The 21,367-nt window shown below is 45.6% G+C and overlaps 1 protein-coding gene across 3 annotated transcripts in view; it reads right to left on the minus strand.

The window, feature by feature from the left end:
* The window catches only part of LOC137621520 (E3 ubiquitin-protein ligase RNF181-like), a 147,419-nt gene that overhangs the window by 63,764 nt on the left and 62,288 nt on the right, over positions 1–21,367 (minus strand). For 2 of the 3 annotated variants that reach the window (XM_068351877.1, XM_068351876.1), the window contains exon 3: positions 4,585–4,693. In XM_068351877.1, coding sequence (XP_068207978.1) covers positions 4,585–4,693 — 109 coding nt within the window. Of the gene's footprint in view, positions 1–4,584; positions 4,694–19,039; positions 19,152–21,367 lie in introns of all 3 variants that reach the window. The other variant, XM_068351875.1, reaches the window with a different exon arrangement.

Genomic DNA, 21,367 nt, shown 5'->3' on the forward strand with positions numbered 1-21,367 from the left:
CAGAGCTGAGAGTTCCCAAGAAATGGGGAGATACAGCCCTTTCAGTTTGAATACCTGGCTCAAGGCTGAGCAGTAGCCTTTCACCTCAATGACTGAAAGGCCTTTGTTCTTTAAGAACACCAAAAAGTCTGCAATTAGAGGAATAGTGGCTTTGATTGGGGCAATATTCTCCCTACAACACCAATCACAGACGATTTTCCACTTTGCCTGGTAAACTACTGTGGAAGACTTTTGCGAGGTATGTGGAAAGCCTTTCTTTCAGAGGAGATGTTGGATAGTCTCCAGCCGTCAACGGTTAGGCAATGCACTGCGTCAAGGAATTTTCTCATGTGAGTTTGGTGTAACAGGTTTGGCCATTCTGGAAGTTTTCTTGGCACTTTTGTGAGAAGTTCCAGAAGGTCTGAATACTTTTCTGCTGCTAGCCACTTTGGGGCTATTAGTGTTACTCCGACTCACTTGGATGTTCAGAGACTGTTCAATGTCTGCCAAATCAAACAGAACACTGGAAAGGCATAAAAGTCTAGTCCCTCCCATGGGTGTTGAAATGTGTCTTCCATCACTGAAGCTTGGTCTGGGACTAAAGAGCAATACATCGAGACTTTGTGATTCAGGTGGACGGAGAACATGTCCAGGGACAGGGAACCCCACAAAGTCACAAGTCTCTTCGCACTAGAGGAAGCAAAGACCATTCTGAACCAAATGACGTTCCTCTTCCAGGGGATAAACCTCACAGAGAGAGAGAGAGTGCCTTGGACTGCGTCCACTTTATTATCTCTGCTACTAGATTGCATAGCAGGAGAGGGTGCACCTCCTTGTTTGGGGATGTAGGTCACCACCGTGAAGTTGTCGGTCATCAAGACCACAGAGTGACCTTTCAGTGTCTTTGAGAAGTGGAGTAAGGCTAGTTGCACGGCTTTCATTTCCAGGAAATTTCTGAGGCCATTGAAAGTTCTCAAGACTCTGCTGTCTAGAACGCCTACGGCGTGCGCCACGTTTACGTCGTCTGCCGATAATGCCTTCATCTGTCAAATGAGGGAGTAACTCTTGGGAAGAAGGGAAACGTTCCACACCTTGTATCTATACTCTGTACTTGCCAAGAATTATTTGGAATAAAATGGCATTTCATAGAACAGTTTTATTATCATGAACGTTAGGCCAGGTGCTAGTGTGTGGTCTTTCCTGACAATTAATAGGTTTGTCATCAGCGTAAGACATAGTCTTGTTATTAGTATGAGTCTTCCTTTTTCCTAATCAAAATTTTATGAAATTCCGGGGGAACCTTAAAGTAATGGGGAGACGATCTACCATGCCCTCTGGGGTGTGGTGAACATACAGTACAATAACTTGCACTTTGAAATCATCAAGTTGCGGAGGAATACTCTCAGGCGTCAGAATAGGGGTGTATTTTCTGACGTCATAATGTTTAGGGGTAATAACTTGCTTAGACCTGTTGGCCTGCTCAAGATACGGAGACGTTGCCTCAAGCGTTGAGATGGTGGCGTGTAAAGTAACATCATCACATTTAGATAAAGTGGCGCATTCAGCTTAGCTGACTTATTAATAGCTGAAATTCTGGATAAAGCAGGATTTTTATCAACTTCAAAGCATTATTAGGCTTGGCAGGAGAAACTTGTTTAGAGCAGCTTAACGTTGCCAAGTATTAGTGGGGGGGGGGACACAAATGAAGTGGTCCGACTAACCTCATAATAAAGAGATGATAAGTTTACTGAATTATTCTGGAAACTCTTATGAGAACTCTGCCGAGATCTCCTAGGTGTGTGAGGGAGGCCTTGCTCGTTATTTCTAGCTGGAAACTGGTAATAACGGTCTTTCAATAAGGATACCTCAGTAAAATGTGAAATGACAGGCTCTACTCTAAGGTTCTGACAGGAATGCTGAGATACTTTCACTGCTCTCAAGTTCATATTATACATTATCAACACTGTGTGATAAAATGTTAACAAAATTATGGACGTTGTCATCTGTGACTGGAGCCTCAATGGGCTCCTGGCATGAAGGACCTGGAAGGGGATAATGTTTGCTGCAGGACCAATCTTACATTCTTGTCATTGCTGACAGAAGACAAAGGAGGGGAATGATATCTCTTAGATCGTTTCTTATGGCAAAATGTATACATCTCCCATTTAGAAGTCGATCACTCACACAGTACTACTCACATGGTTATTTCACAGAACATCATTTACCTCTACAGAAAGGACAGACCAGGTGTGGATCCACTTCTACTCGGATCATAAATGTACCACTGGGGTGACGATCTCAGCCAGAGCAGGAATGCATCAAATTGGACAAGATAGTCATAAAGCACAAACTCGTAATCTAACAAATAATGATAGAATACAACCGACAGTGAATATCAAAGACACAAGAGAAACGAGCCCTAAGCACTATAAGGGTGCGGTGCGGGCGATGCGGATGTCTGATTGCAGAGAAGAAGAAGGAACGTCCAACCTTCACACCCAGAAGTGTAATGGGGAAGAGTTTTGAACAAGCATATATAGCATGCGCAGCAGTTGCTTAGCAACAAAACATGATGCAATCAAACCAATTTCTTTTGATTGTCTGGTCATAGAAAACAAAACTACAAGTAACTCATATAAACGATTCAAAATTTTGTACCTACGTAGGAATAAACAGTACTATATTTTAGAGTGAGAGGCTCTAAGAGAGGATCGCGAGTCTCATTCGATGTGCACCATCTGAACGTACTTTTCCATAAAAGGAACAGAATAACTTTCCTTTTCTTTACAACGATTATCTAAAATCAAAGTAATGTCAGCAGCATGAGATAAAAAAAGAATGAGGAACAAGGTCACCCAGAAATACTTCTTTTGAACAATCTACACTGAAATTACTAACAAATCTGGGACATTCCAATAACCGCTACTAAATGAATTTTTAATCTGGAAATGGGAGTATCGCTGACTGTTAGTCACCGGATGTGTCATTGGTGGGAAAGAGGCACTGGCTCTACAAGGAAAGACGAGTCTTTCTATTTTTTGCAGGGTAGCGTTGATATAATTCTGCTTTGCTAACAAAGCAATATGAACATCAAGGGAAGTTTGTGTAACTAATTTAATGTTTACCTTTTAAAGTTCTATTGATTATTGGCCATAAATAATGCAACTGACCATCTTTTATTGAATAGATTTTGAGAAAAATGTCCAGATCATGATTTTATCTTCCAGCATGACCTTACTACAATAACTTCTAGACCAGGGTATAATCTAAAGTGAGAAGGTTCCACATAGCTGCCTGGTATTTGACAGCATCTGAAAAACCATTGAAGCTAAAAATACACTACAGTATATATGTACACTAACACAGGAGAGGAACTCTTTCAATTCTACAGAAATGTACTGAAACATGAAACAATTATTCCAAGCTGAAAACCTTTAAGGAGTAAATTCATGCAAAAACTCAAAGGTGACTGATGGAAATAATTCTTAAAGTTGCAAAAGATGTTGGTCAAGAACGATTTTTAGATATGGTAGATGGGGGAAATGGAAGAATATATTGAAGGTAATAATACCATGTTAACAACCTTGAAGACTGAAAACCATTTAAGCAGGGAAAAACCTCTTAATGCACAGTAATAAGCAAACAATCAGGAAAATGTCTGAACACAACTGACACGGATGAGAAACTGAGACAAAGAGACTGGCATGTCAGTTACCACTTACTGCTTCTTCCTTTACTAAGGACATTTGTTTATTGAAGGTAAAAAAATGGGCAAATGCTAAATTTGAAAACAAAGTTATGGGTAAATGTGGATTAAACCAAGCTTTTGGAGAAGAATCTATATAAAATTCAGGAGAGTATAAAATTAAAAGAAATTCTATCTATCTCCTCTGATGAGTTGCCAGATTAAACTAAAAGACATTATCTGGTCTTGAGATCCGAATAGGAGTGATTATAATCAGAAATGTTGATAATGCGTAATGTGATTGTCTAAATAGAAAAAACCCATCAATATGAATTTGATACAATCAAGAGAAGCTGGCAGACACTAAAAGAATTAACCGGATGGTTTGCAAACTTTTCAGCAATTTAATCTAATCTATGGAATTTTAGCCATATGATCCTTGCACTAAGGACTGGCAGGCCACTCTGTGCCAAAGTGCAATTTGCAGTATACAAAAAGGAGTAATAACTATGAGGTTGGACAGCAAATAAGAGAAAGGAAGCAAAACTGATAAACCAAAATGTTAAGAAGTGGATACAGCTACAGGCCAAAGAGGGGGCAGCAAAAACCTTTTAGCAATGCCTAAACTGCACTGCATAAGGAGCATTGATAGCATAAAAACCTTAAGGAGGCAAACAACTTTTGTTTACATAATCTGAAAATACCTTTTCATGCCTAAGTCAACTGTAGGCAAAATCAACCATTTTAAATTTGATATTTTCACCTATGCCAATGATAAATCAATAAATAGAAATATTTAGTTTGAAATTTGCATGAATAGAAGACCATTTTATAGTTTATGTAATCCATAATCCTTAGGTATAAATTTCTGTTAAAATACAAAATACTGTAATGTATTTAACAAGTGTATAAAAACTCACCATTTTCAGCAATAGTAAATGTCTCTAAGTTTCTTATGAAATCCTTTGAAGCTGGTGGGGGTGGTCGGTCTCCAAACCCAAAAAGCTGAGTAAATTCTATTTGCATTTCCTATAAACAAAAGAAGGATTAAGATTCTCAGTGAAATAAAGGCAAGTTTTTAAATATTTATTTCATGGCAGTGAGCTGAGATTGTCGTTATACACGTAAGTTAGGTAAGAGACACACCAGTGAATGCTGACAAAACAAAGCAAAAATAATTGCTCCAGCTTTAATGCCACTCCAAGACCATCTATTTTATAATACTGTATCACAAGAAATAATATTAATTGTTATATAACACCAAATGAAGGAAAGAATTCACAGTTATAAAAAACACGTATGAAAAAAAGCAATTATTACTCAAAACTTGAAAATTCACTTATACAGTATGTACATTATCAGTAGCAACATACTGTTCCCTGATATATACAGGCAACTGAGTATACTGTGCAGTATTACTATATAAGATCAAATATGACACATAATACTCAGTTATATAACAGCAGACACTAAGCGTTGTACGACACATCATGTACAAGAATCTTGGCAAGGTTGAAGCTGCCATCCTCACCTCGAGCATCAAATAGAAATCTATTTCTTTCTGTGCTATAAGTGGGGCATTCAGTCTACAAATGCCTTACTGTCAAGGGTATCAAACAGTCGTCACATTATGGTTGATGTTGGCTAGGAAGCAGAAACTTGTGTTATCCGAGTGTGACCAATGCTGATATAACAAAGAGTAGTCTCCCACTTTCGGGGCATCCTGTTATACCTCCAAGGGGATATAATATTACTTTTTTCTCTCATCTTATTTTCAACTAAACTATCCCAATTCTATTGCCAATCATTATAAATACAGTATAATTCTTAATTGAAGGTAAGAAATCATTACAGGGAATGGGATACCTTCTTGGTAGCAACGGGACTGCAATATTCTTTGCCAATGAATCTGCCTTCTCATTTCCAGACACTCCTACGTGTGCCGGAACACAGCAAAATTGAACCATTATACCTTTCATGCCAATAATTAAAAGCCACTCTAAAATGTTTAAAACTAAAGGATTATTGAAATGAAAAACTTCTAAAGCTTGTAGGACATTTCTTGAATCACTTAAAATGGTAAAATTGCCCTCGTGTTCTAACGCTATTTTATTAAAAACTGTTAGTATGCCATATAGTTCGGCAGTAAACATTGAAGATGCTAGAAGAAGTGCACCTCTACAATTAAAAGCACTACTATATACTGTACTCCAAATCCAACGCCAGCATCAGATATGGAGTCATAAGTTATATATAAGTCGATTCCCTCTGTTCTTCAACATGTTCCATAGAGCAACCTGGCTTCTAAGTCAGTCATGTTCTTTTTTATACAAATAAAATATTTACAAAAAGATATCTCCAGTAATTTCCAAGGAGGGATTGATAATATCCTACATGGGGGCACTTTATTTCTACCTATATCTAGACTATCTAAAAGTATTTTTACTGGAAAACCATAAGGTTGAGGAGGTTTTGAGTGCAACTCAAAATATTTATAATGCCTTACAAGGTTTGCAGTCTGACCAGCTGAATAAATTAGGGAGTCTTTACAACCTAAACTAATAACGAACAACAGAAGACTTTCGGTAAAGGCCTAAGGGTAACTCTCCAGTAACCACAAGGAGGCTTGGGTTAGGCAAAGTTCTAAAGGCTCCTGTGGTCAATCTGATACCAGCATGGTGTATAAAATCTATAACTTTTCATCTACTTGGGGTGGCTGAGGAGTATATTTCACATCCATATGTAATTTTTGAGAAAATTAAGGTCTTGTATAATTTTAAAGGAATTTTGCAGTCTGTCCCCCATGATGTATGGGACAAAACTTTTAAAAGATTGTACAAGCAACCTTTTCAGAAGAAAAGCAGTCTTCCCCAAAAATATTGGAAACTGGGAGGGACTCTGGGCTACCTGGTCAGCCAGCTACCCAGTAGGGTAGCCAGCACCGCTTCAGGATTGTATGTGTTGCAGGGTGGAAGGTTCAAATGAAAGGAACCTTGACTATGAAGTGAAATATCAGCTCTCATCAGTTGCGCTCGAGAGGCTTAGGGATTGTTTAGCAATTAAACATCTCAATCGATTGCTCTCGAGACATGCAATTGGTTGCAAGCAACTGTTCTGTAAGGGTGTGGCTAACCCTGTCCTTTAATTGCCTTCATTCTAATGCTCCTTCTTGCTCTGTCTCTCCAGGCAATCGATCGAGCAGGAGCGGTGACCCTTTAACCCCTGGACAACCCTTACATTTGAAGGACGTTGCCGCTTCCCCTAGCAAAGGTGGAGCCGGCCTTCTCTGCAGGGGTGTCTTTCTCTGTTCACGAACTTTTACAGACTTGGCCGTCCCTTGGTATCGCTGGTCCTCGGTTGAAGGAAGGCCTGTTCGAGTTGCTGCAGTTAGGAGCAGAGAGATAGTGCACACCAGCTTCCTCAGGTTTCATGCCAGAGGAGTCCCCAGCTTTCGTGCCCGGCCCAGTCTCTCCAGCCCAGTCTCCGACTTTGCCTGCTGTAGTTCCAGCATGCGCTGACGACAGCGCTCAACCTTGTTCCGAGTTCCCTCAGCCTGCTCTTATTCCTGTCGCTCTCGAGGAACAGAACACCTTCCCGTTCGCGGGCTAGGTCCTCCCCGGAGTGGTGTCCACCACGCGGGACTTTTAGAAGCCGATCCACTTCACCTATGTTTTCCTCTAGCCCCTCAGAATGTGGCTCACCAGATGATGTTGCTCGCACCCAGTGAGTTTGACATGCTCCCGCTTCACCTCGCCCTGTTCCTGCTTTGGAGTCCAGGGGTTCTCGTCGCTCTCCCAAGGGAATCTGGAAAATTGCACCTTAATTGTAGAGCGCTGTGCGAGAGAGGCACCTCGTCAGTCGCCATCCCCATCTTGCAACGCTGACAGGAGAATCTTCCAGAACGTCCATCACGATCCACAGAGATCACCATCTTCTAGATTCCGCAGTGGTTCAGGGCATGACCCAGACCCCGTACACTACCTGTTTTTAACGTGCGAGCAGTCTCCTCACCATTGTGGTCCAGCGCGCGACCAGACAGTGCGTGAACCAGTTCCAGTGTGTGACCAGATTCCAGAACATGACTTCTCCAAACCAACTCTATGGACTATGAGAGACCCTTTCTTCAGGTTCCCGGCTTCCTGAGTGCAGCCCCATGCTCGCGACCATGACGCCTCCTCTTCTCTGTCTTCTGCCTCAGCTCGGGACCCAATTCCTGCTCGTGATCGCACATCTCATGAGCGTTCAGTAGCCCGCCGCGATGCAGCAGTTCGCGACCACCCAGCAGCGAGCGTTTGCTCAGCAGCTCAAGACCACCCAGCAGCAAGTATCCACCCAGTAACGAGCGACCACCTAGCAGCACACGATCAACCAACAACATGCGACTTAGAGGCACCGTGTGTCCACGCAGCAGTGCATAGGAACACAATCTAGTCAAGCGTTCTCCTAGAGCTTCAAGTTCGCCAACTCACTCTAAGAAGATAAAGTGTGACAGCATGATGGTTCCAATACAGGCCAGAAAGAGAGCACTCTCTCCCAAACAGATGGCAAGACCACAGACTCCTTGTTGGTGATCTTCAGCCCGTAGACATTCTAGTGAACCTCTATCCTCTATGCCAGCCTTCAGGAAAGATGCACCTTGTTTCAACGAATTAGTGAGAGCAGTTCGCCTGGCAGTTACTGGTTCTGCGCAGACTCGCGCAGGTAATCTTTTAACAGCAGCCTTGATCAGTACATCTCGGATCCCATTGGAGACTTCTGTTCCTTCGAAGCTCTACTCTCCTTCCGACCCAAGGCGTAAGAGTTCTGTTCCAGTCCCACCTCAGGAACGTTATAATACCCGTAACGGATTGTGAAAGAAACTTGATTAATTTTTTGTTCTTGTTTAAAGAGCCTCGAGCCCCTCTAACAAAATGTTGCAATATGTAATCGACATTGTGCCCTACACTTAGTAGGGATCCCAGTAGATGCTGAGCACAGGATAGTTTGCTCTGTAGCAAAACAAAAGACAACCATATTCCTTGGTGCTTACACCTAAGCACTTTTTTTTTCTTTGTCTGATATATCCAGAAAAAAACTTGTAAGTCAAGTGCTGCACTGGTTAATTTTCTTATTATCATTATTCATTAAGTCTATCAAGAAGACATATGCATCACATAAAACCATTTGAATAGTGCCTGTGTAACCCTTGTATAACCAGGTATAGAAATATATACTGTACTTGTTGCATCCCCATACCCCTGGCGAGGTGGGATGGGTAATGTCTATGGTTGTTTCAAAGAATCCTATGAGTTCTACAAATTCTTACCTAGACTTCTCACATTACTAGTATCACACAATCACATAAATTGCTCAGACTGCTAGAGCGTTCTATTGCACAGAATTTTAGTGGTGTCATGGTATTCCTCCTTATGCGTGCATAGTACGGGAGTAAACCCAGGTCAAAAGCCAGCCAGTTAGTTAGGACTTCCAGTCAAACTTAGGGGCCAGTCTTCTGTAATAAACAGCGAAAGGATTTATATTTAGTGACGGAACAAATGACAAATTTAAAGTAATTCGTATTTTTTCTAAAGATACAAACCTTGAGCTCTTTATACAAATTTGGCCCACCTTCACCTATCCCCCGGCAAGTCCTACCTGCAATCAAAAGTGATGAGACAACACCAATGTGTGTGTCAGCAGGGTAGCTGGTACTATCCGCTACCACCCCACTAACTAACGATGGGTTAGTTACACATCGCTAAAAGTCTTATGGCTAGTCTTTGCCAAAAGTAGATTCCCTAATAAAGACCTCAAGGTTTGTATCACTGGGAAAAATACAAATTACTTTAAATATGAAAAATTCATAGATAATTTGTATTTTTCCTAACTAAACAAACCTTAGCTATTTAATAGGGGGTATTACTTTTGGCGTAGCTGAAATGACGAGCCATTAATTTTTAACGAGGGTTAACTACCCACACCGCTAGTTAGAGGGGGTAGGGAGGGTAGCTTGCTACCGCTCCCCCTCACACACCTGTGACTGAGCTCACTTTGCTTGGAGGTAGGACAACAAGGGGGATAGGGCTGGCGGGCAAGTTTGGTTAAATAGCTAAAGTTTGCATAGTTGGGAAAAATAGAAATTATCTACTAATCTGTCATTTGTTCCTTAACTGGAATACAAACCACGCTATTTAATAGGGGTGACTCGCCCATTAGGAAGGGTGGACGTCCCAGCCAGTCTGGCGTTTTGGGTTTCCCCCGGGGGGCTCCTTATCTGAGTGTGTCCCTGCACCTCGCTAAAACCTTGCTAAGCAAGGCCTGCAGCCTACGCAAGCTGTGTGTGAAGGTATGTAGAAGTGTGACTCGTCCTAGAAAGTTGTTCCGAAGTTCTTTAGATGGAAAACTGTGCACTAGGTCTTTCCCAATACCACCTCCTCAGGGTATGGGGACGTAACAGTATTAATCTTAATACTAGGTACACAAGGGAGCATGGTTTACCTGCAGTGGTTTGAGGTCAGCTATGAAGAGAACCCAGGATGCTGCTTTCCCCAAGAGAGGGGATGATGAAGAAAAGAATAAGGGCCAGTCAAACCTTTTCATTCATGCAGACTAAAACCGGGTAACAATGCCCTCAACCTTCTGCTACTTGTCCAATAAGGAGCTGGAGGTTTTAAACCAGCTATTGAGCAGCCACCACAGGACCGATAGAAAACATATCGAGTCTCCTGTGGGTCACGTCTTACAGGTAGTGGGATGTGAAGGTGTTTTGACGTTTCCACACCCCAGCTTGAAGAACCTGTGTCACTCAATAATTTCTTTTGAAGGCCAGGGACGTAGCTATGCCCGACATCATATGCTCTGGGGCGACATGACGGAGCAGGGTCTGGATTCAGTGCAAGGTCAATGACCCTGCAAATCCATGCTAAGATGGTGTTCTTGGTGACCCTCCTCTTAGTCCTTCCTGTGCTGACGAATAGTGCTGGCACGCATGGACGGGCTGCGGCTATTCTCTTGAGGTACAGCCTCAAGTTCCTCACTGGGCATAGTAAGAAATGGTCAGGGTCATCTGTTACAGTACGGACACTAGAAATCCAGGAGGAGTCAAATCGAGGGACGAAGCTGAACGTTACCTCTCCCCATCCCCTCGAGTGGGCGATGTCATACGAGAGACCATGAAGTTCGCCGACTCGCTTGGCCGAAGCCAAAGCTAGCAGGAACACCGTCTTCCAAGTTAGGTGGCGATCTGATGCCTGGTGTAATGGTTCATAGGGAGGTCTCTTAAGAGACCTGAGAACTCGAACCACTTTCCATGGGGGAGGTCTCACTTCCGACTGGGGGCAGGTAAATTCATAACTCTGTATGAGTAGAGAAAGTTCTAGCGATGAAGAAATGTCCATTCCTTTCAGTCTGAAGGCGAGGCTTAAGGCTGAGCGATAGCCTTTCACTGCTGAGACTGAGAGGTGCATTTCTTCACACAAATACATGATGAACTCCGCTATTGCTGGAATAGTGGCATCGAGTGGAGAGATACCCCTTCTACGACACCAACCACAGAAGACTGTCCACTTTGCCTGGTAGGCTGCTGCTGATGACTTCCGCAGATTTCCAGACATCCTGAACGGAACTTGCTGCGAAAATCCTCTCTCAGAAAGGAGATGCTGGATAGTCTCCAGGCGTGAAGTCGTAGTGAAGCTACGGCTTTGTGGAAGATGTTGGCGTGTGGTCGAGTAGATTGTGTCGTGGAGGGCGTTCTCTTGGAGGCTCCGTTAGGAGTTGCAGAAGGTCCAGGAACCATTCTGCGTGATGCCATAGTGGAGCTATGAGGGTAATTGAAAGATTGACCGATGTTCTGGTCTTGTTGAGTACCCTCCTCATCAGACAGAACGGGGGAAAGGTGTAAACGTCCTTGTTGTCCCACCGTTGTTGGAAAGCATCTTGCCAGAGAGCCTTGGGGTCTGGGACTGGGGAACAGTACAGCGGGAGCCTGTAGTTCAAGGTGGTTGCGAAGAGGTCCACAGTCGGAGAACCCCATAAAGTCAGGACTTTGTTGGCTACTAGATGATCCAAAGACCACTCGGTACTCACTATCTGAGATGCTCTGCTCAGATTGTTGGCGAGCACATAACTCTTGCCCGGAATGAAGCGTGCCAGTAGTGGTATCGAGTGGATTTCGGACCATTTCAGTATCTCTACTGCTAGATGGGATAGTTGCTGCGAAAAAGTATCTCCTTGTTTGTTGATGTAGGCCACTACTGTGGTGTTGTCGCTCATCACCACCACTGAGTGACTTGCCAGGTACTGTTGGAACTGTTGAAGGTCTAGAAAGACAGCCTTCATCTCTAGGAGATTTATATGGAGGTACTTTTCTGACTCTGACCAGAGGCCTGAGGTCGCTTTTTTGAAGCGACTGAAAACAGCATCAAATCCAGGGGGAGGACGAGAAGATCCACTCCTTTTCGTAGGTTCTCGTCTGCCACCCCCCACTGGAGGTCCATCAGTTCCGCAGGTTCCTTGGGGATCTGGATGTCCGGGGAGTCGTACGCTTGATTCCACTGGGACTTGAGTTGCCACTGGAGGGATCTCATCCTGAGGCGACCTTTGAGAATTAGACAGGCCAGCGATGAAAGGTGACCGAGGAGACGTAACCACGATTGGGCTGGAAATTCCTCTCATCTGAGAAAAGGTCTTGCGACCTTCCTTAGCCTTGCTATCCTGTCGTCTGATGGGAAGGCTTTGTGGAGAGTGGTGTCTATAATTATGCTCAAGTATACCAGTCTTTGAGTGGGAAGCAGGGAGGACTTCTCAAGATTAACCATGATCCCCAGATCTTGGCAAAGTCTCAGAAGTTTGTTTCGGTGTTGAAGACGGGTTGACACAGAGTCTGCTAGGATTAGCCAGTCGTTCAGATAACGGAGGAGACGGATGCCAATCCTGTGTGCCCAAGATGATACTAGGGTGAACACTCTGGTGAAGACTTGTGGTGCTGTGGAAAGACCGAAGCACAGCACCTTGAACTGGTATTTTCTGTTGTCCAGGCTGAATCTTAAGTACTTCCTTGAAGACGGATGGACCGAGATCTGGAAGTACGTGTCCTTTAGATCCAGTGTAAACATGAAGTCTTGCGGTCTTACTGCTAGTCTGACCGTGTCTGCCGTCTCCATGCTGAACAGAGTTTGTTTGACAAACTTGTTCAGAGCTGAGAGGTCGATGACTGGTCTCCAGCCTCCAGACGCCTTCTTTACATGAAAGTCGACTGAAAAAGCCTGGGGATCCGTGGAGGACCTCTTGGAGAGCGCCCTTCTTCAACAGGGTCTGGACTTCTGCCAGAAGGGTTTGCCCCCTTGTCGATCCCATGGCAAGGGAGTTCAATGACACTGGATTCGTCGACAGGGGAGGTAGAGATGTTATGAACGGGACGCGATATCCTAGACTGATCACGGAGATTGTCCAGGAATCGGCCCCCCTTGGTGGAAATGCTGGGGGACTGCCTATCCTAGCGTTTGCGGCCTCGGCTGCTCCCTCTAGGATTTTTGCCTCCCCTGGAGGACTTTTTGCCTCTCCTCTCTTTGACAGGAAAGGGCTTAGACACCATCGTCTTCACTGCAGTTTTCGTCGTAGTGGTCTTGGCTGGATGGGACTGCTGTGGTGCAGGAGGCTTTTAGGGCTTAGATGTTAAAGCCCTATGGAGGAGGGAGTCTTGATGTGACTTCCTCCACCTCTCAGCAGCCTGTTCTACATCCTTACGCTCGAATAGAACAGACCCCTCCATGGAGGAATGTCTGAGCCTATTGAACTCGGCGCTAGAAACCTTCTGGTGGAATCTCTCAGCTATTGCATCCCAACGTTTCAGGATGGTATTTACCCACAAGTTTGAGACTTGGTGGGGCAGAAACTCGATTGTGCGAGTACCTACCTAAGAGGAGGATGGTTTCCATAGCTTTCCTGGTACATTCCTTGGAGAAATCTTCAAAACGTATCAGGATACCAAAGTTCACCAACCAGATATCAAGCCACGAAGTAGCTTGCATAGCACACTTCGCGACCTTCTCCTGGTTGAGGATCTCGGCTGCCGAGAACGAGACCTGCCAGTTAGAGAGTCTACTCCCCTGGTTAGCTCTTCCAGCGAGTGCGAAGTGGAAGAGCTGAACAAGGCTCCTCCAGGATCTCGAAGTACCTCCTCTGCTCTAAGCGAGGAGGCGGGAGGAGCTTGTTGGTGGTACCGGAACGGTTGGAGGAGGACATCTCGGAGAGCTGCTGGGCTATCTTGTCTCTGGTACTCTTTACCCCTTGAGACCAGGGCAGGGCTGCACTGGTCTTAGAGGGCTTCTGAGTACCAGAGACGCGGTCTAGTACCGTGTCTTTGCCCTCTCGAGGAGGGATCTCTGGGTCGGAAAACCCATTGAGAGCCCTCATTAGTGTCACAACCTGCCACGTGTTCTGAATCCTGCTGGTCTCCTCCTGTTGTAGGACTTGCAGCAAAGTCTCCTTCTATCCCCAAAGACTCTTCTCGGGGAGAATTGCGGGTATTCCCTGAGTGGCTAGTTGGCTACATCCTAGCCCTAGTGGAGGACTTAGGCAATGTTTGGAGTCTTTGGATTCCTTCTGGGGAAGGATGTAAGACTCCAACATTGATGAGGGTTGCATGTTCCTTCTAATCCCGGACTGTGTTGAACTCTCGGCGTGGAGAGGTTTCCTCCATTAGTGCGATGGGGGGAAAATCTCTCTTCTCGTGATTCCCTTGGTGGCGGGAGATCTTCGTTTGAAAGGGAAGGAGATTCAGTCCGAGGAATAGGAGGAACCGGCCTTGAAGGTCTGCGTGGAGTCGGTTTCGCCCTCGGGGAAGTGTGTCACGTAGTCACTGCTTGAAACCCCTCTTTGGGGTCATGTAAACGAATTCTGCCTGCTAGATCGCCTGGGAATGCATGCTACCTCAGCTTCCACCGGTGACAGGATTCTGTTGCCTTCTCAATCTGTTGACAAAGGGCTTTTTGTTGTCACCTCATTGTTCTTACAGACTGTGTGGGAAAGCTGCAGCAAGGAGACGAAGGACATCCGGGTAGTACCAGAACGGACTACTACCTCGACACCCCTAGGAAAGGTGGCACATGCCCACGCACGCCAACAACCACGTCTTGCAGGGTGCCACACCTAATCGTCAGTCAGGATGAAGCCATTGTCAGAGTAAAGGGCTCGTGTCGCTCCGTTGTTCAAGGACTCATTTATTAAGCTAAGAAAGTTTTTATTGAAGTTATAATTGGCTTTGAGTAATAAGTTAAAGTATGAAAACTATTTAAATAGACTTTGTCTCCTCGCTGTATGCTCGCCCAAGAAAATTATGATGTAATGGTTTTAATGTAAGGGCATTCATCACTTTGATATTAAAGATGCTTTCCAGAATTTTCATTAACTTAGATATATGAAGTGCTCCAGATAAACTTGTGAAATTTTCATTTAAATACAAGAAGTTTTAAATGCAGATTAGTCTCTGTCTTAACCAGTTTCTTGAACTATATTTTTTTTTATTTAATTTGTCTGTACTTAACAAGTGACCGTGTCCAGAGCTCCTCTTTTCCTCTTCAGAGGGGTAGAGGAAGCCATGGTTCCGTGTCCCAGCTCAGAGAGGACAGGCTTGAAAGCCTGAGTTACGGCTCTGATCAGGGGACTGAACCAGGGCTGTTGGCTGACAGACGCACTGTCAGACATACCCCCTGAAGGGAATGGGACTAAAGGACCCCTGGGAGGAGTCACTGGAATAGGTGGGTTTGCCTTTGGTACCTTGGGATCCTGAACCCCTCTGGAAGTTTCCCTTATCCCACAATGCGCGGTGGTATGCGCTTGCGGGGAGGGGAGGGGAGTGAGGCGATGGCAATCTTGCAGGCGTCGTTCCTTGTGATGAGCAGGCTCGCGCGCGGGAGAATGATGGCGCCCGGGCGCGGGAGAATGATGGCGCCCGGACGCGGGAGAATGATGGCGCCCGGGCGCGGGAGAATGATGGCGCCCGGGCGCGGGAGAATGATGGCGCCCGGGCGCGGGAGAATGATGGCGCCCGGGCGCGGGAGAATGATGGCGCCCGGGCGCGGGGGAATGATGGCGCCCGGGCGCGGGGGAATGATGGCGCCCGGGCGCGGGGGAATGATGGCGCCCGGGCGCGGGGGAATGATGGCGCCCGGGCGCGGGGGAATGATGGCGCCCGGGCGCGGGAGAATGATGGCGCCCGGGCGCGGGAGAATGATGGCGCCCCGGCGCGGGAGAATGATGGCGCCCCGGCGCGGGAGAATGAGGCGCCCGGGCGCGGGAGAATGATGGCGCCCGGGCGCGGGAGAATGATGGCGCCCGGGCGCGGGAGAATGATGGCGCCCGGGCGAGGGAGAATGATGGCGCCCGGGCGAGGGAGAATGATGGCGCCCGGGCGAGGGAGAATGATGGCGCCCGGGCGAGGGAGAATGATGGCACCGGGCGAGGGAGAATGATGGCGCCGGGCGAGGGAGAATGATGGCGCCCGGGCGAGGGAGAATGATGGCGCCCGGGCGAGGGAGAATGATGGCGCCCGGGCGAGGGAGAATGATGGCGAGCGTGAGACTGATGGTGCGCTCGCGAGACTGTTGGCACGCGCACAGGAGAATCCCGATGGGCACACGGGAAAGTGTTCACGCGCATGTGTAAAAACCGTAGGGTGCGTGCGCGCAGGAGAATGTCCCATAGCGCGCGGATCCGCAGTAGATTCATCATGGGCGCGCGGGAGAATGTTGGCACGCAACCCTAGAAGATGGATGGCGTGCATGCGCATCTTTGTAAGTGCGTGCGAGAGAAGGCTGGCGCGCAGGTGAGCGCTGGCGTGTTGGTAAAGGATGGCGCGTGGGTGATGGCAGCATAGCTATCTCATCTACAAACTTGCTTGCAGGAGAAAGTTGGCGCGCAGGTTTTACCTGGTACGTAGGATGGCGCGCAATATGGCGCTCAAGAAAGCGTGATGTAGGGCGCACATGCGCGCGGAAGAGTGCTGGCCCGCAAGAGAACAATGGCGCGCGGAAGAGTGCTGGCCCGCAAGAGAACAATGGCATGCAGGAGAACGTTGGAGCGAAGGTGAGCGCTGGCGCGCAGGTGAGTGTTGGCACGCAACTGGGCGCTGGCGGGTAGGAGATCGTTGGCGCGTATGCGCAGGGTGTGCAGGAGAGCCCTGGTACGCAGGAGATCGTTGGCGCATGTCCGCATGTAGGCGTGCATAGCGCACGGTGAAGCTCTGCTCTCATTGGCGCGTAATCACTTTAGGAAGATGCCCTATGTTAGGGTGAGCAAGATGAGCAACGCGCTGTAGTGATGGGGCCTCACGAGCTACTGATACGCGTTTGTTAGGTTGCGTGGGCGCGTGGCGCACAATAGCGCGTTCAGGTGGAGCCTTCTTAGGCCCATGCAGGAACGGCGACGGCAGGTCAGCACGTCTGTCGGGTGGAAGGTCGACATGTCCTTTAAAAGGATGTCCTTCCACTGAAGGAGATTGCGAACGATCTGCTGAGAGGTCCAGAACCAATGCAGGTAGAGTGACGGAAGATCAGTCTAGAGGCTCCTCTGCAGGGGACTGTATAAAAAACGTTGAACCAAAGAGGCACCTCCTCACCGCAGGTGAAGGAAAGCCTCTATGGCGAAGAGGAAGGCGAGCCTTCCGACGGATGCGCAGTCTTCCGAGGAGGAGTCTCTGAAAGTGACCTCCCCCGAGAGGGAGAAACACTAGCAGGAGAGACTGACGATGGACTTAGTTTCCCCCTCGTAGGATGATCAGGAACGGGGGAAACTAAGTCGTCAGCTACCGTAGACTTTGGAGTGGAAGAGATGGGTGAAACCGCATGGGATACCTCTGACACCATAACGTCGACAAGAGACAGAGGATCAACCTCCGACGGTGACGACGATTGCTTGACAGTAGCACCTAGGCGGATATAATCAAGCAAAACCTCCTTAGAAGGCGAACCCGTAAGCCCCAAGGAGGACAAAAGCTGAAAAAGGGAAGTTAGTGACATGTCCTCCCCCAGGGGGAGAGGTGGAGCTGCTTCGCTAGGGGAAGCAACGTCATCTCTCGAGACCTGAGGTTGGTTAGAAATAATTCGGTCTACGCTACCACTTGACGGACTCTCGAAAGAGACCGACCGAGTGAGAGCTTCGGAGGAGGTTTAGGCTATAGAAGAAGAGGCCTTGGGGTTTTCTTCCTTCGAAGTAGAAATATCCCGCTTGGACTTCTTCCGTCATCGCGAAAACGTCTCCCCTCCCCACTCCCTACACTCACTACACTTGACACTATCACACTGTTGGCCCCTACAAGAAGGACAAAGGGCATGAGGATCAGTCTGGACCGCCGACATGAACGTTCCACTGGGGCAGTCGGGAAAACCAAGGCACGTGCGCATAGTCGCAGAGGCCAACTTCGCGTACACAGTAACTAGAAAAAGAAAGAACAAAAAGCGTTAATGGCTGCCAATATGACGGCGAGGATGAGGGCGGACACGTCCGACCACCATCCGAGCCGAGAGCAAAGCGAGCTCAAGCACAGGTGTGTGAGGGGGGGTAGCAAGCTACCCTCCCCTACCTCCCGCTAACTAGCGGTGTGGGTAGTATACCCTCGTTAAAAATTAATGGCTCGTCACTTTAGCTACGCCGAAAGTAATACCCCTATTAAATAGCGTGGTTTGTATTCCAGTTACGGAACAACTGTAATTTGGGTAGATAAGAAGACCTACCTTTGATTACTAAGAAACAATATAACAAGGTTAAACCATTCTTGATTATCAATGAAAAAGCATCTAAACTCCCTAAATATGGTAACTGAACAGTAGGTTGAGAACTAATCAATCTATACATCCTCACACTATAAGCAAAAGAGGAAAGTGAAGGAAACTAATGGGCAATAGCTCACTTATCACAATTTGTTAATGGAATTTCCTATTCTTTACTTCTGATAACCATAAACACCTACTTTAGAAATCTCCACTTTTAATCTATCCCTCAAACAAGCCTGTGCCTTGAAACATTTATGAATACTGGGTAAGATTAACTGAAATACACAGCAATACAAACTAAGTGCTATCATCTTACATGGGTTCTACAACTTCATATTGTCAGAGAGTAACCATATTATGAAGATGACAATCAGACTTTTATATATATATATATATATATATATATATATATATATGATATATCGTATACAGTATCTATGTCTTGAGAATTTATTCACCATGGTCTTTAATATTTTTTGACCCTTGTTTACAACTTTTATTATATACAGCATTAAAGATACCCAGTGAAATTATCCTCAGAGAACAGACCTAGTCTAATATTTGAAATAAAATGATGAAATGCCAAATCTAAAGATAGGAAATAAAGATAAAGTTTTTTCCAGCTTACCTGCCAATAACCTCCATGGAGTATCAAACGTGCAAAATGTAGAAAATGATCCGGGGTCTCACCTCTTTGTAGGGGGCTGCAACCATGTTCATCAAAGTATGATGCCATAATTCTAAAAACAGACATTTATTAAGATCAAACACATCAAAATCAAAATTTATAAAAGAATATTTTAGCATAAAAAGCATTACATTAGAAAAAAAAATTAAGTACAATTAATTTGTATTTTTCAAAGTTCATTATCAATGTGGAGTAGAATAACAACGAAGGCTGGAATAAGGCTGTTAAACTTTTTAACAAAGAGTAAACAACCAGCATGGCAGTTATCTTGTTGGGTACTGGGTGGCTACTGCTACACTTCTAAGTCACTCTTACCTCAATTGAATTACAACCAGAACTTACTGGGGGTGGTGATGGTGGGAAAGTGGTGATGGTGGGAAAGTTTGAGTAAGGAACTCAGGATTGTACAGTTAGGAAAAATACATATTACTACATTTGTTCCTATATGATTGCTGTACAAACCATTCGTTCTTTACTTATATGGAAATTCATCCTTAGGAGGTAGGAAGTCCCCATGCAAATTACCTGGAAACTAACCCAATAGTCTTAGGCTTAGCATTAGATGTAACCGCCTGATATCCTACACCTTATGAACCCAAGTGCAGTAAGGCAAGATTAAGAGCTGAACTTCACTGTACTGAATTCAAAGTAACACTGTAGTGCTAATGAAGAAGTAATAAATTTCCTTGGTATATCACATTTCCCCTTGTAAGAATTGTGGGGAACAGACTTGAGGATGTTTGAAACAAACTGTCAATCAAAACAAATAAGCTTACCTACCTCAGATCAAGCCCAGCTGGTGAGAATTTCAACACTGTAGCCCAAAAGAATGGGAAGATAGAAACAAAAACCAGGCCAGTCACTCTTCACCTTAATTCCAGACTAAAACATAACCTTAGCCTTGGATCTGCAGATACTGGTCTCATTAAGGAGCCAAGGAAGCTGGACCACATGCTGAGCAGCTACTACAGGACCTAGTATAGAGGTGTCCATGGTCCTCTGAGTCACATCCCTCAGGTATTGAACTGTGAAGGTGGTATAGTGATGCCTCAGCATACGAAAGTAATCCATCCAGGATACGGTTTCGTATGCTGATTTTTTCGTATCCTGAGTCGCGTTTTACATGTAAATAGCCTAATCCGTTCCAAGCCTTACGAAAAGACACCTTTTCTTTCATAAACACGCTAAACTGTAGTAATAAACATGCAATGCAGCCATTTCTGTCATTCAATAATTAACCCAACCGTTAAAAACAGCCTAATCCATTCCAGACACCACCATGAGATTATTCAATAATGTAGTTATAGCCTAGTTATCCCCTCCAGGCCCTAAGCAAACGGTCCGTTTTCTTTACTACTGTATAAAAGTTACGGTACTGTATGTAAAGCATTTGGATCAGTGAAGGTGTATTGTTACCTGTACACCTAAATTAAGGGTTGATACCCTGAAAAAAAGGTACTGTACTCTCGGCGACGAGTTGGGATCTCTTAAGCTTTTCGTATCCTGAAAATTTTTTCGTATACTGGGGCATAAAAATCTTTGTATCGCTTTTCATACCCTGAATTTTTCGTAAGCAGAAACTTTCGTATCCAGAGGTATCACTGTATGTCTCTTTCATACCCCTGCCCTAAAAGCCTGTGACACAGAGCTTATCTTAAAGGCCAAGGAGGCAGCAATGCCTCTGATGTCGTGGGCCTTGTTGCAAGATTCTTGCGACCTTTCTCAGCCTTGTTATTCTGTCTTTTGATGGGAAGGTTTTGTGGAAATTGGTGTCTAAAATCATTCCTATGTATACAGTACCAGTCTTCTGAGTGGAAAGCAGGGAAGACTTCTCGAGGTTTACCATGATCACCAGATCTTGGTAAAACCTCAGAAGTTTGTCTCTGTGCTCAGGAAAGGTTGCCATCGAGTCTGCTAGGATTAGCCAGTCATCCATATAACTGAGGAGACAGATGCCGATCTTGTGAGCCCAGGATGATACTAGGGCAAACACTCTGGTGAAGACTTTGGGTGCTATGGAAAGACCAAAGTATACAGTAGTGCCCTGAACTGATATTCCCTGTTGTCTAAACTGAATCTCCGATACTTCCATGAAGATGGATGGTTTGGGATCTGGAAGTATGCGTCCTTTAGGTCCAGCGTGCACATGAAGACCTGTCTTACCACTTGTCCAACCTTCTCCTACATAGTGTGGATATCGGCCCAAAGGCTCAGCTCCTTTGCGGATCCCTTCTCATAGGAGCTCGTTGAAGTTGGCGTTTTGACCGA

Source organism: Palaemon carinicauda, chromosome 28, assembly GCF_036898095.1.
Source record: "Palaemon carinicauda isolate YSFRI2023 chromosome 28, ASM3689809v2, whole genome shotgun sequence".
Classification (NCBI taxonomy): domain Eukaryota; kingdom Metazoa; phylum Arthropoda; class Malacostraca; order Decapoda; family Palaemonidae; genus Palaemon; species Palaemon carinicauda.